This window comes from Leptopilina boulardi, unplaced genomic scaffold (genome assembly GCF_019393585.1).
Source record: "Leptopilina boulardi isolate dan_hultmark-lab unplaced genomic scaffold, ZJU_Lbou_2.1 LbouV2_4, whole genome shotgun sequence".
NCBI lineage: Eukaryota > Metazoa > Arthropoda > Insecta > Hymenoptera > Figitidae > Leptopilina > Leptopilina boulardi.
This window is the reverse complement of record NW_026137973.1, coordinates 566,977-581,863: the sequence shown is the minus strand read 5'-3', so window position 1 is coordinate 581,863 and position 14,887 is coordinate 566,977. Positions and strand designations below refer to the sequence as shown.

The window sequence follows — 14,887 nt, the reverse complement described above, 5'->3', positions numbered from 1 at the left end:
TGGTGTATACGAACCAGGCAGCAGCCAAACCACGGTCGATATTTCACTGAAAAGTGGCGACGCCAGTTTCCGGTGATGGGTCAAAATCACACTCGAACATGAAACACCAAATTTTTTATTTTTAAAAAATCACTCGATATAAAACAAAAGAATTTTTTTTTTCTGCTAAAATGCTCCTTCTGATCCTCTTTTTGGATCCAATGATGTTTTGTATGTATTCAATAGACTCGATATAAAACAAAACATTTTTTTTTTTTTTTTTGTTATTAGTCTCCTTTTGAAAAAAAAGTTAGAAGTATTTTCTTTAAACTTAGATTGTATTTAAGAGAGAAAATATATTGCTCGCATTCGAGAAGGGGTCGAAGCTATCGCTATCAATGGACGTAGATGTGAATGAAGTACCTACAAAGTTACATTTGCGGATATCAAAGAGAAACGAGTAGGTGTGCGGAACGGCGAACGTAATAGTAGCCTTGACGCGCGATGTCCACGGTCGAGCAAGATCTATGACACACGTTTCACAGACTCTTCTCTTTTTCATATAACATTTTTTCCTTTTAGGAAAAAAAAAACCCCCTTTTTTTCGCACAGATGACAATTCTAATTTTTCCCCTTTTTTTTTTTTGTTTCAGATCGTACAAATCAACCGCCTTCAAAATAAGCCACATTAACCTCAAGTGATTTCTATTTTTCATACAAAAAGAGAAGAAACAAAAAAAAAAAAAATTGTGAAACAAGTGTTTTATATTGTCGTAAAAAAAAATTTCCCCAAGGAGCTTTGATAACAAAGAGGAGAGATAGAATATCTATTTAGTGTACAAAAAGAAAATATATCCAGAGAGAAAAAAAAAACTACAAGTCCGCCAGTGCCAAATCCAAAAAAAAAAAAAGTAAAACTAGTAGTAATTTTAAAGAAGAAGACAAAAACCAAAGAATTTACCATTTTTCTACTAATATCTGTGTAACATAACCTAAAAACCTTCAAAACGTGCCAGCAGCTCTTTTTGTATTTTCTACCAGCGTTTATAAGAAAAAAAAATAAGAATTTTCAAAAGAAACCAATCTACTTCACACTTGTAGCCTAAACCTGTTGAGTACAAAAAAAAAGGAAAATTTTTTGCAAGAACAGTAGAGATTTTTACTAAAAAAAATTTGTAAGAAGAAAAAGTACAAAGAAGCAGATTCAGATGACAGTAACAGGGATTTAAAGAAGGATTTTATTAAGGAAAAACTATTTTTTTTTTTTTTTTTTGACAAGGTCGACCAAAGTCGACAATAGAAAAAAAAACGAGCCGAGACGATAGAACAATGACGTGGAGGAGAAGATGAGCGCGGAGGTGAAGCAGGAGGTCATCGCCTCCGAGAGGGTAGGAAGCCCTCCGGCGGCGGTTGCTTCCTCGCCTGGTCCAGGTGATCCAAATCGTCATCTACCGCCATTTAGCAGTTTTTCTGCCGACGGATCAATGGATAGTTCAACGACATTGACAACCTTACATACCCAGGATGTGGGACTTGGTCTCACGGCGTCCTGGGATTATTATGAAGGCCTCACTGGAAGATTAATTGATTCACGTGGTGAGGTTGTCAGTGGATTAGTGCCAGTTGGACAATATCGACCATGGGAATCAAAACATGGTATCGGCGGTATTGGTATTGGTGGTCCTGAAGGTTTACCAAGTTTTGCAAGTCAATTTACAGCACCTAGTGAATCGGAACCACAATTGACGGCCTTGACGCCATTATCGCCGGCCTCAATATCACATTCACCACCAGTGACAACTGCCGTTGGATTACCTAGTTTTCATACACTTGGTACACCAATACCCGTGCCACATCCACATCGTGGTGGTGTTGGCTATCCCTTGGTACCAGCGCCCGTACAAGCACGCGAGGTACCAGCCCTTCAACAACAATTACTCGACGAGAGGCATATACAATTGTTGGGCTCAAATCCTGTACAAGCATTCCCACCGCCACCTGGTCATCCACATCATACTGTATTGACGGTGGTTAAACCCGAATATCCACAATTACATCATACAAATTTTCAAAATCCAATGTCAACGGTATTGGATAATTCACCAACGTCGAGGGCAATTGGAATTGATGGTAGGAAAAAGGAAAGGAGAAAAATTCGTGCCGGTTCAATGGAAAGTGAAGACGGTGGTGGTAATTCGGAGAGTTCTGGACAAGTTGCCGCTGTGTCGAGTACCGCGAATCGTGGTGTTCATCATATGGGTGGTGGAATTGGTGATAATGACGGCGACGGTGGGTTGGGTGATAAGCCAGCTAAAAAGAAGAGAAAGCGTTGTGGCGAGTGTATTGGTTGTCAACGTAAGGACAATTGTGGAGATTGTGCGCCATGTCGAAATGACAAAAGTCATCAAATCTGCAAAATGAGGAGGTGCGAGAAGCTGACGGAGAAAAAGGTGAGTAAATTTTTTTCTTTTTTTAGCTAAAAAAAAAAAAAAAGTCCATGGGGACTGTTTGGGTATACCTGTACAAAAACTATTGGATTTCTACTTAAAAGTATGATACCAAAAAATGCTGCCCTCAAAGTTTAGCCAGCGGATTAAGAACTTGTGATTAGAGTCACTTGAACTTCATTTTAGAAGAATTTTTTAAATAGACTCGATATAAAACGAAACATTTTTTTAAACTATCTTCTTTCCTTCAGACGTTGACGTCTTCTTTGGAATTAACAAATTTTTTGTTATCAAATAGACTCGATATAAATCAAAACATTTTTTTTTGTAGCCCCATCTTTTGCTGATCGCGTCCTCCTCTTTTTCGAAAAAAAACCTTGTTGCTCGTTTAAATTTCTATCGAATTAGAAGTGTTCCGGTCACTTTGTAGGCGTGATTAAGTACGTTGCGCGAGCACAATGCGGAGAAGTATGTACGTTGCGCGAAAAGTATGCGCAATAGAAACAGAAATCAGTTTTGTAAATTGGAATTCACTTAATAGATTCAGTGAGTCATAATTGCTTAAGGGAATTCCATTACTAGAGAGAAAGCGATAAAGGTAACCCTTGAATGTCATTGCAATAATAATAAGCCAACCATGGGGAGTTATCTCTCTGTATTTCTGTAATTTCGACTGGGGTTTCTCACTCACTCTCTCTTTCTCTCTCTATATATGTATATAGGCAGACATCGAGGCCAAGTTCAGAACTATATATAGACAGAGAGAGAGAGAGAACTCTATAAACGTGGGTCGTGTCCGTGTTTCATTTCCCACCCACCCCATTCCTATATATCCCTTTATTATCGTGACGTAGCACAAAACTTTATAGAAACGCTTAAACTCAAATGTGGAATTTTTTATGTTTTGTTAAAAAAAAAAAAATTTTTTGATTTGAAAGAAAATATTTCTTGTTTGAAAAAAATGTCTTAATTATAATTATAAATGGAAAACGAGTTTTATGAAATATCCCACCATAACGAGTGTATAAGTGGAAATATTATTTCTCAAGATTGCTATTCGCGAAACAACGATTCGAAGGCCCTTTTAAACTTTCCTCTCTCTAAAGGTTTAAGAGATTCCGCGACTAGTGAGAATCCGGTTTCTTCGAAGGATGCGCGTCTCTCTCTCTCTCTCTCTCTCTCTTGTTTGCCGTAAAAAAAAAGAGGAATCCCCTTTGATCGTGGATTGGAAACGAGATCCATTTTTCATTGTCTGAGTTTATGTTTTTTTTCCAGTTAAACTTTTAATACTCCTTTTTTTAATTTAGTGGGAAAAAAAATTGAGGTTATAAAAATTTTGAATATTTTTTTTAAATAATATTTCGCGAAAAAACGGAAGTAGATGATTGACAGTAAAGTATTTGAACTTTGAAGTCTAGAAAACGTTGACCGTGTGGATAAAATTAGAGAGAGATACATTGGCAAACAAGGCGTTTGGTTTCCATGAGAGAGAGAGAGAGTTCGATTGGCGATTATAATGACCCGAGCCTTGAACTTGTCCTACGATAAAAGAGAGATAGAGATAGAATATGCTTACTGAACTGCAAGTGAAAACGTGTCTCTATAAAATCGAGAATGCCATGAAAGCCAGGTACAACCAAGTAACGATCAATAATCCTGCCCTTATAGGCTGTCCGTTAGTTAAACTCCTCTCAGCCACCCCGCAAGAGAGAGAGAGTGAGAGAGAAAGCCCAGGAAAGATCAAATTTTGCCCCAGGCACCACGTGTCGAACGCACAACTAACGAAAATCGTTTCATAATTGAAGGGCTTTTATTAAGAAAAAAAAAAAAAAAAATTAAATTATACCTCTCTCTGAATAATAACTCTATTCATCGAGTTTATATTTATAACCTCTCTCTCTCCTTCTTTTTATGATTTTTTTCTTTCTGCAAAAATTTAAAGAACAACAAAGTACAACTTCTTGATGCTTGAATAAACAATCGTTTTATTTCATCAAGTTGCCAAGAATTAATCTTCTCCTTCGAAACAAAGAGACACACACGTGTGTCTTTGGTAAAAAAAAAAGATTTTTTCCGATTAAGAAAAAAAAAATAGAGATAAAAAAATAAACGTATGATGCACGCGATGCGATTCCATTTCAGCGGAAGGGTGAGGGGGGAGGGGTCGAGATTTTTCGCGAACAAACAAATCAATTATGACCGACGACGCCACGCTTCAATGCTCCTGACCTCACAAATGAGTCATTCGTGACTATTATGAACGGCGCGTAGGCTGAAATTTCTTTCACATTAACAACAGTTGGGAGTTCTTAACCTTTTCGAAGAAAGGGGGAAAATTTCGGTGAATGAAATTTTTGAAAATATAACATTGGGGGAGGGATTTGATATCTTTTGAAGGGTGTGAACGGACCTTTAGGATTCGGGTTTTTGGGAAAATATGACCGAACTTGGAATTCCCCGAAAGAAGGAAGTATACTAGAAACGGATTACGTCGTAAAAAAAAACTAAGAGCAGTGTGAACGAAGCTTAAGGACTGGGGATTCCAGGAAAAAGTAATCTAACCTAAAATCCAAACGAATTTCCTATAACATATAATGAAATTAATGAATTTAGAAATATTACCCAAAAAAAAAATATTCCTCATTATCATGATGATCATCATCAGAACAAAGGATCTCCAAAAAGTTTTTAATTTCGCCAATAAATTTTGAAATCTTTGACATGACTCTTGATAAATTGTTTTGGTATAACGTCTCGATAAAGGAAGATTGATTTCTGCTGATCGTAAAAACAGGAAAAGTGAACGGAGTGCAACGAAAAATGGATAAAAGAGCAGACGTGGATGATAGATAGCCTCGAGTCGAAGTCTCTCTCTCTCTCTCTCTCTCTCACTCTTTCTCTCTGGCAATGTATATAGGTCCGCCGTCACAACAACCCACCCCCTTGCCTTTTAGCACCCTCTCTTTATCCCGGGGAAGGCTTCGTGTGAGAGTTTTACTATATAGTATACTATCATCGTATCTTCTCTCTCTCTCTTTTTCTTTCTCTCATATATATGATGTGGCCGCGTCTTCATATATGTGTTTCTTTTCCTTGTCGTTTAAGTTCGGCCTTCTCGAAGGAAGACCACATTTTTTTTTTTTTTTTTTTTTTTGAGTTCATCGTACGTAGACACCTGGCGGTAAGCCACCCACCCGATTCTTGCCGACACGATTTTTATCGTCTTCCTGCTTGTTTTCGTCCGATTCATTGCGAATTAGGGGAGCTTTGACCCAAACGGCATGGCATCCCAACATAGCTCCACTGCTCTAGAAATTCAATTTTTTTTCTCACCCTTTCTAACCAATCTTCTTTGCGATTTTTCTTTCGTGACAAAAAATAAAGTCACTATACTTTTTTTTTATTATTATTATTATTATCATTATTATTATTATTCTTATTACTATTATTATTATTATTTTAAAAATTAATTGTTTTAATATTCACAAAGAATTAAAAAAATTACTAACTCTAATAAATTTACTAAACTAACTAATTTACTAATTTGCTATAAGTTAGTACAAAGTACGTTCAAAAAAATTTGAACGATAAACAAAAATTTATTTAGCTGAGATTTACCAATAATGTTAATATTACTAATTTAATACTTTGCTAATATTGTATTTTGTAAATTATAATTTTACTAATTTAATATGTTCCAAATTTAGTACTTTATTAATTTACAAAATTATTATATTACTAAATTACTATTTTTTTTTTAATTTCCAATTATTTCAATTGCTAATTTAGCAATTTAGTAATTTAGCAAGATTGTGGAATATAATCATTAATATTTAAAAAAATTTAGTAATTTCGTAATCTAATCAAATTATACGAAGTTACTATTTTTTACTAATTTTACTAATATAGAATTATAGTTTTACTAATTTACTAATTTACTAATAATAACAAACCAATTATTAATATTACTAACAAAAATGTGACTAACTATGTGTGTACGATCCGTTCTGAAAAATTGAACGTTGATACTAAGTTACTAACCCTACTAACATTTACTAACCTTACTAACATTTATTAACATTTCCTAATATTTACTAATATTTACTAATATATACTAATATATTGACTAATATTGACTAATATTTACTAATATTTACTAATATTTACTAATACTTACTAATATTTACTAATATTTACTAATATTTACTAAAATTTACTAATGTTTACTAATGCTTTTTGTCAATAATAATCCCATTTACTAATTTAGAAAGTAATTCATATACTCAAGCAAAAAATTGTGTGCCGCATGTATTGAAAAAAATTAAACCAATAAAATTTTTTTAAATTACGTAATTAAATGTGGAAAATTAGATTTTTTGTTGTTAATTTAAGGCAAATAATTTTTATGAGTTAATCAATTCATTAATCTGATACTAAATTACTAAAAAGTCAAATACTAATAAAAAATCTTAACCGAACTAATTTCTACTAATTTCTACTAAAAAAAATGATTAATTTATTATTATTATTGTTAATTTAGTAGTAATAATAGTAATAATAATAATAATTATTATTATTATTAATACAATGTCGAAACGTGTAATAAAAAATTTTAAACAGAATTTCTGTCTTTGAAATGAAATCCCATTAGGTAGATTTAGAATGCCGGCAGTTGGCTATTTCAATAAGGATTATTTAACCCTTTTGAATAGCGAACCAGGATGCCAATTCCTGCTGATTATATGAGATCGACAAATATAAATTCCTTTTTGTTGAATCTGTCTGACAGTGGTTTCTACATATGTATATATGTATGCGCTTACGCTTTCGTAAATTCGCCAGATGGGAAATTAACATATCTATATATGATCCTATTGCAAATTTTTTTTTCAACCTGAGAGAGAAAGAGAGAAAAAGGGATTAAAAAAACAGTGTCATTTTCTCGAAATTTGATTCAATTTTCTCCTGGATATTACAATTTCTTTTTATTATGTCAAGGGTTCATTCAAGTATATATATATTATAAAGCGAAATTAATCGATTTGAGTTATGAAACACACGGAACAGTAAAATTTCAGTTTCCTAATAAGTATAATAGAATAAATTCATTGAATTTGATAATTAAATTGTTGAAAATTTCACAATCATTAATACTTTAATAAACATGTATATAAAGTTACGTAACATTGAAAATTAAACGTAATTTCTATTTAAATTTTTGTAACAAAAGAGATATATTTTACGGGTTTTCGGTTTGAGTTTCTTCAATAAATCGAAACTCCGGAAGCCCATCAAAGTGGAATTGAGAAAGAAAGAGGATCCCATAGTATGCGTTCATTGGGGTGCAAGAGAAAAGTCCGCCGCGAGTATTCGATTACGTTTGCCAGAGAGAAAACTTGTTAAGAACTTGCGGCGATGGCTTCAATATACATATATATATATATATATATATATATATATATATATATATATATATATATATATTGTTTGATGTGTTTGTGTTTATACGTGAATCTTTACATTCAAGTTTTTGATAAGAAAACGATAAACGGTCATAACGCAGGGTTCCTCAGGGTTATCTCCGGAAAGGCCAACCAACTCGCGGCTAATACCGCAGACAAGAGACAAGAAACGAAAACGTTCACTGTCAGTGTCTTCGTATTTTTTTTTTTTTTATTATTTTCTAGAATTTAATTTTCTGAAAATTTTACCCTCAAAAATTATATGTGAATTTTGATTTTTTCATTTAAAGAATTTATTTGGAAATGTTGCGAATTTTTCGAAAAATGAGCGAAACGGTGTGAACCCACCTTTAGGAATTGGGATTTTGCATAATGGGACGGAAATAGAAGTGTCCTTCAAAAATGCGAATTTTTTTTTTTAACAAAAACGAAAATTACTGAAAAAAGTTACCGAATTTTTGAAAAAAATAACCGATACAGAACAGACCTTAAGATAATTAAAAAGAAACTTAATTGCGTGATTCAGACAGAAAAGAAAAAATAAAGTCTTGTGAACAGACCTTAAGGATTCCTAGAAAATCGAATAGAATCACAGGCCGGGAGAGTGTGAACGAACCTTTAGGCACTGTTAACCTACAAACTGACCTTAAGAAAGCGAAAGAAAAATTGAACCAAAATTTACTTAAAATGGAACAAATCATTTGGGGGGAAAAAAAATATAAACACTAGGAATTAAATCTATGAAAATATTATTTTTTCAAAGAATAGAAATTATAAAATAAAAAATTTGGAAAAAGAATTGAATTTTAAAAATATTTCCAATCAACCCAAACGGAGGATTACAATTTCAAGATCGTTGAAATGAGATCGACTTGAAAATGGTGAAAATAAAAAAAAATATATAGTGAGATAGAAAAAAAGGGTCCATTCCTTGATATTCGGATATAAATTTAACTCTCGCCCTCTTTTAGATTATTCTCTCTCTCTCTCGCTCACACTTACTTTCTCACTCTCTTTCGCTTTCGCTGAAAATTATTCCGGTGGATCCCGCAATTGGGAAATTCCGTGAAATTGGGGTGAAAATTACTAGGCTACGGTTTAAATTTTCTCGTTCATTGCGAACCAACGACTTTCGCTTTTCTCCCTTTTACTTTCTATCTCTCTTTTTCGGTCGCTCCTACTCTAAATTCTTATCACCAACGAAAATTGCGATTATATCGCGAAATTTCTTATCGTTGACATATTATCAGCGAAAATCAGTTTTTTTTTTTTTTTTTTTTCATTAGAACGATTTTGTAGGATGTTCAATTTAAGAGGAAATATAATTTTAACGACTATTCACTTGTGGTTTAATATATTGGGAGTTTTTGAAAATCTAAAGATTTAAAAAAATAATTGACCTGAAAAAAATATATATTTAAAAAAAATTAATGTTTTTTGTGGAATTTTTCAAATTGTTTCTTAAAGGTCATGTCAATAAGATTTACTTTGATGGGACCACTAAATATATATATATATATATATATATATATATATATATATATATATATATGTATGTGTTAAGTATTATTTTTCTTGCGATAAAGAAACACGGAAGTTGTCTGCGGTTTTTTGTGAGATTGACTGAAAAAATATATATATATATTGGATTTGCTTTAATATATATATATATATATGTGGAAAGAGAAGCGGCGCGTGTGTCGTGCGCCGGAATTTTATCAATGAAGGTGTTTACTATCTTTCCGCTGTGAGTAGAATGATATCAATGGTTGTACCGATAATAACTGACCCGGGCCGACATGCTCACGTTTTTGCTCTGTTTACCGCAAATATATATACATACACCGATAAATATACACACAAGAAAATTAACAAATAATTTCCTTAATTTTTCGTTTCCTTTTTTCTATTTTTGCCGTCGGTATAAAATTCCGTCAAAAATTTTTTTTTAAAAAATAATTCAAAAGAAAAATTAAATTTTTCTCTTATTGTCTAGTAAAAGAGGCGAATATATATTTGTCGCACAATAAACAATTTGGATATATACACAAAAAAAAAAGAAAATATTTTCTAAATTAATGAAAATGGGAACTTGGCGTAAGCCAAGTGTAAAACATGCTTTTAGCTTCGTTAGTTTCGCCACAGTTGGTATAACTGGATGCCGGATAAATCGACGGGAAATTGAAAGGGTTGTGAATGATTTCCTCTCTATGATGAATTAATACACGTCAACCTTCTCTCTCTCTCTCTCTCTCTCTCTCTCTCTCTCTCTCTCTCTCTCTCTCTCTCTCTCTCTCTCTCTCTCTCTCTCTCTCTCTCTCTCTCTCTCTCTCTCTCTCTCTCTCTCTCGTACGGGTATATTATTTAATTGAAAAATTATATATTTTTTCTCTCTCTCAAAAAAAAACCCCCAAAAAGAGTTTTTAAAATTTCTACCACGGTTATGATTTTTTTTTTTTTTTTGAATTTTTGAACAAAATTCAACAAAAATTTGACCTAATATTTCAAAAAATATAACTATAGTTTAGGAAAAAAAAAATTTACCTGAAACAACGAAATGTTTCACTGTAGTAACAAAAGTGAGGACTTGTTCCAGTTAAATCTTTCGCTATTCTAGTGAAAATTTTGCCTCTTTTAGATATAAATATTTTTTTCACAATCGATAGTTTACTCTAAGATTTGTAGAAAACAATTTTATTTTTTGAAAATTCAACCCTTTTTTTATTTTTCAAAATTCAATTTTTTTATTTGGGATTTTCGTTACGAGTTAAGAACAGTGGGTTTGCGTTTGTGTTATCAAGAGAGGTATAAGGAAAATTAGCGAAAGAGAAAGAGAGAGAGAGAGAAAGAGAAAAATAGTGGGGGAGGGGGTTGGGGGAGGCACACGCTGAGAAACGAGCTACGCAATTTCTAACAGTAGCAGAGAGAAGCGTTTCTCAGTCGATATATCGATCCCCACCCCTACTCGCTGTTTCCTGCCACGGGAACAGGACTCTCTCTCTCTCTCTCTCTCGCTCTCTCCCTCAGGATGAGTCACAGCCTCCCCGAACTCGTATCGCCACCAGGGACGCACTTTAGACACATTTTTCTCCTGTTCTCGCACTTTTTAAATCTTTTTCTTTCTTTTTTTTCTTCTTTCTTCAATTGCTTCAAACCTCAGTATTTATACTACTATTTATCTTTCAAAATTACTCAAAAATAAAATTTTCTCAATTTTTTTTTCAAATTTTCCAAAAAAGAAATTTTTTTTTTTGTCAACTGATTTTTGAACAAAATAATTTATTTTCAATGATTTTTTTAATGGTACTTGAAAATTTGGTTCCAAAACATTTTTGGGGCAAATTTGAGATTTTTTTTAAAATTGAATTTTGAATTTTCAAAAAAAAAAAAATTGGACGTTTGAAATTTTTTGCGATCAAAAAGTAGGGTACACACAAATCTAAAAGATTCGAATTTGTCCAAAAATCGGGCAAAAAATTTGACCGAATTTAAAAGATGTACATAAAAATAAATTTTGTTCAAAATTTAAAGTAATTTAGTTTTCGGCAACGTTTTTTTGATAAAAATGAGATAAACAAGAAAAGGTGATGGGTAATTGTTTTTTTATGACCTGCTACCGGGGTTGTTTTTTTCTTCTCTCTTTTTTTTTTTGCCTTCTTGGACAGCGCTATATCCTTTATTATTATCATCATCATCCTTCCCAGATCGTGTTTGATGATAAGCCCACTACGGCCCTGGAAAGTGCTAGTGGCATCTACACACCTAAGTTTATAACGCAGGATGGGTCGATCGAATGTGCGTTCCCTCTCTCTGTGCGTGAGCACGTGCGCCAATGGTCGTTAGTGTAGAACAAGGACAGAGAACAACGAGAGCGCCTTTGACAGGGGCGCACATTTGCCAAAAATTGGTACATTACCAAACTTTTGAGAGATTCTCATTTCTATAGTATCAATTTTTTCAGTTTTACCATTTTTATTTCTTTTTTTTTTTTTTTTTTTTTTGTTCGGAAGTTTAAAAAAACAAAATAAACTCAATTTAAAATTTTCGTCCTCCATGTGGTACGGTCATGGCATTCTCTTTCTCTCTTGCACCCTTCCAGCATCCCTTGTTCTTTATATTTTATTCTCTCTCTCTCTCTTTCTCCTTCGCTCCTTCTCACTTCCTCCCGGACTATAAAGAAAGTCTATTTGTCGAGGACGAAAAAATTCTAAAGCTGGTTTTACATTATTCAGTTGATACTGCCTCCGAGGCCCTGAGTATAGAATCAAAAAAGCTTTTGCTTTGTCGTATGTACATACTGTTTTTTTATTTAAAAAATTTTTTTTTGTTTCTTCGAAATATTACTAGATTCAAAAGAAGATTTTGCATTATCGTATGTACATACTACTTTTTTATTTTTCTATCGTATGTACATACTGTATTTTTCATTTTTCAGATAAAATTTTAAAAAAATTTAATATTTTTTTTTTTTTAGAAAACTGGTATATTGTACGGTATGTACATACGATGTACTTACGTGTTTCTAATGACAAGTTGGCAAATAGTGCAGAGGCGAACCTGCAATTACTGGAAAAGAAAAATTGCAAACTCCACCCCCCACCACGTGCGTAATATACAGAAAATGAAACGCAGGGTGCAAAACTATATATGTATATATGTATATATATATATATATATATATATATATATATATATATATAGGGGTGGAAACAACGCTATTTTCAATTTTCACCCACGAGAACTTTTTTTTCAGCTTTCTCTCCATTTTTATTCCTATATATATTATATACAAAATAGAAAGAAAGACTGAGTTTTGTGGTTTGAACAAAATACAAAAGGGTTTTGCTATAAACTCGTTAATATCATTGTAAAGTAATTATATATTATAATAATATAGGCTCGTGATGCAATATGGCTTGTTCTCATGATACTTGTATATATTTATTGTTTTCGTAACGAACACATTAATTACCATTAATACTATATTGTAGAAAAAAAATTTTTTAATTAACATTCTAAAAAGTTTATATTTTTTTTCTATTATAAAATTAGTAAAAAAAAAAAACCGAAATTTCATTCGTCCGAAAATAGGAAACAACCGAAAAAAGAACCTAAAAAAAAAATGTGACGCAAATTTTCAGAAGCGCACCGGATTTTCATTTGTCCGAAAATAGAAAGTGTCCGAAATAACCTAAAAAAATAATTTGGCACAAATTTTAAAAATATATTTAGATTTTTTTAAATATTTTTACATGAATTTGAAAATAATGATGAATCTAAAATGCTATACCGCAGTTTTATGGAGGATTACGAGAGAGAGAGAGAGAGAGAGAGAGAGAGAGAGAGAGAGAAAGAAAGCTTCGCGGGAAGCCCCATGAGGATGTAATCCGGCTAGATTCGTCTCTATCGATTTTTTGATGCAGCTGGGCGCATGAACGTGCGTAAACGCTTGTATATGATACATATATATATATATATACGTATAAAATCGTTTTATGAAAAAAATAGTTTTTTTCCTCATAATTTTAAAATTATTAAATTTTTTAAATTCTGAAAATTTTAAAAAATTTTTTGGGGAAATTATAACTATAAACGTATAAAATATAAAAAATTTAAAAATAAATTTTTATATATATACGCATGTACAATATAAATATATATATATATATATATATCAAGGCTGAGTCACGCCAACTCTCCTCTCTCTCTCTCTCTCTCTCTCTACGAATCGTTTAACGACCAACACGCGTTAACCGCTCTCACGGTACCTTTGCTCCGACTTCCGATGTCGATAAAATATACGTGCGAATTTTTTAACACAACTCCAGGTGCTCGAAATTATTAACAAACATAATATTTTTCAACAAAAAAAAATAAATAAAAGTGAAACAAAACCGAAATAATAATATTAATTCTGTGTCTGTTCGAATTACAAGTTTGTTTTTTTTTTTTTTTAAATTTGAAACATTCGAAATTTCAAATTTCAGTTTCTTTGCAAAATTTAAAGCACTCGAGCGTTCGAATTCAAGTTTTTTTCATAAAGAACCTTTGAATCGAAAGTTTATTCCAAAATTTGAAGCGTTCGAATTATGAAATTTTTCAAATTTTAGAGCTTTCGAATTTAAAAGTTTATTCAAATTACAAGATTGCTTAAAGTTTAAAACACTCGAATTTAAATTTGTCCAAAGTTTAAAACTGTTCGTATTTAAAGTTTGTCTCAACTTTAAATCACTCGAGGTAAAGAATTTCTCTAAACTTTAAAATAATACGTTAAAAACTAAAGTTACACAATTTTTTTTTTTTTTTTTTTTGCGTTCGAATTTTTGTATAATTTCTAAGGCATTTGAATTTAAGCTTTCCTAAAATTTTTAATGCCTTCGAATTTAAGTTACTTGTAGTTTTATAAGGTGTTCGAATTTAAGTTTCCCAAAAAAATTTATAAAATTTTGACTGTGTCTTATATCCATCTGAAAATATTCTTTGCTATCGTTAAATCTATGTATTTGATTAGTTGGTAATATTTCTTAAATTTTTTTTCAGGTATTTAAACAAGAATAATTAAAAATGTGAATTGAAGTTATTTTTAACATAATGCATCAGAAATAATAAAAAATTGCAAAAAAATGTGTCTAATAATCAATATATTACACGGAGAAAAAGAAAAAGTAATTTTTACTACTTTCAGAGTAAAACTGGACCAACTCGAAGTTTCTGCGCATCTCTGGCAATTTTTACTCCAAAAATAGTAAAATTTATTATTTCTGTAGTAAATTTTACTATTTCCGTAGTAAGTTTTACTATTTCTAGAGTAAATTTTACTATTTTTGGAGTAAAAATTGCCAGAGATGCGCAGAAACTTCGAGTTGGTCCAGTTTTACTCTGAAAGTAGTAAAAGTTACTTTATAAAAGAAATCTTTTTTCTCCGTGTATCAATGAGTAATACAAGTATCGAAAATTGACATGTACATATTGAAACAACTTCAAAATCAAAAAGATATA

The 14,887-nt window shown here is 31.8% G+C and overlaps 1 protein-coding gene across 3 annotated transcripts in view; it reads left to right on the top strand.

The window, feature by feature from the left end:
• The window catches only part of LOC127289164 (DNA N6-methyl adenine demethylase), a 94,076-nt gene that overhangs the window by 8,445 nt on the left and 70,744 nt on the right, over nucleotides 1-14,887 (top strand). For all 3 annotated transcript variants that reach the window (XR_007844130.1, XM_051316957.1, XM_051316956.1), the window contains exon 2: nucleotides 633-2,429. Coding sequence is in view for 2 of the 3 variants with exons in the window: in XM_051316957.1 (XP_051172914.1) it covers nucleotides 1,326-2,429 (1,104 nt within the window). In the remaining variant the exon portion in view is untranslated. The remainder of the gene's footprint in view (nucleotides 1-632; nucleotides 2,430-14,887) is intronic.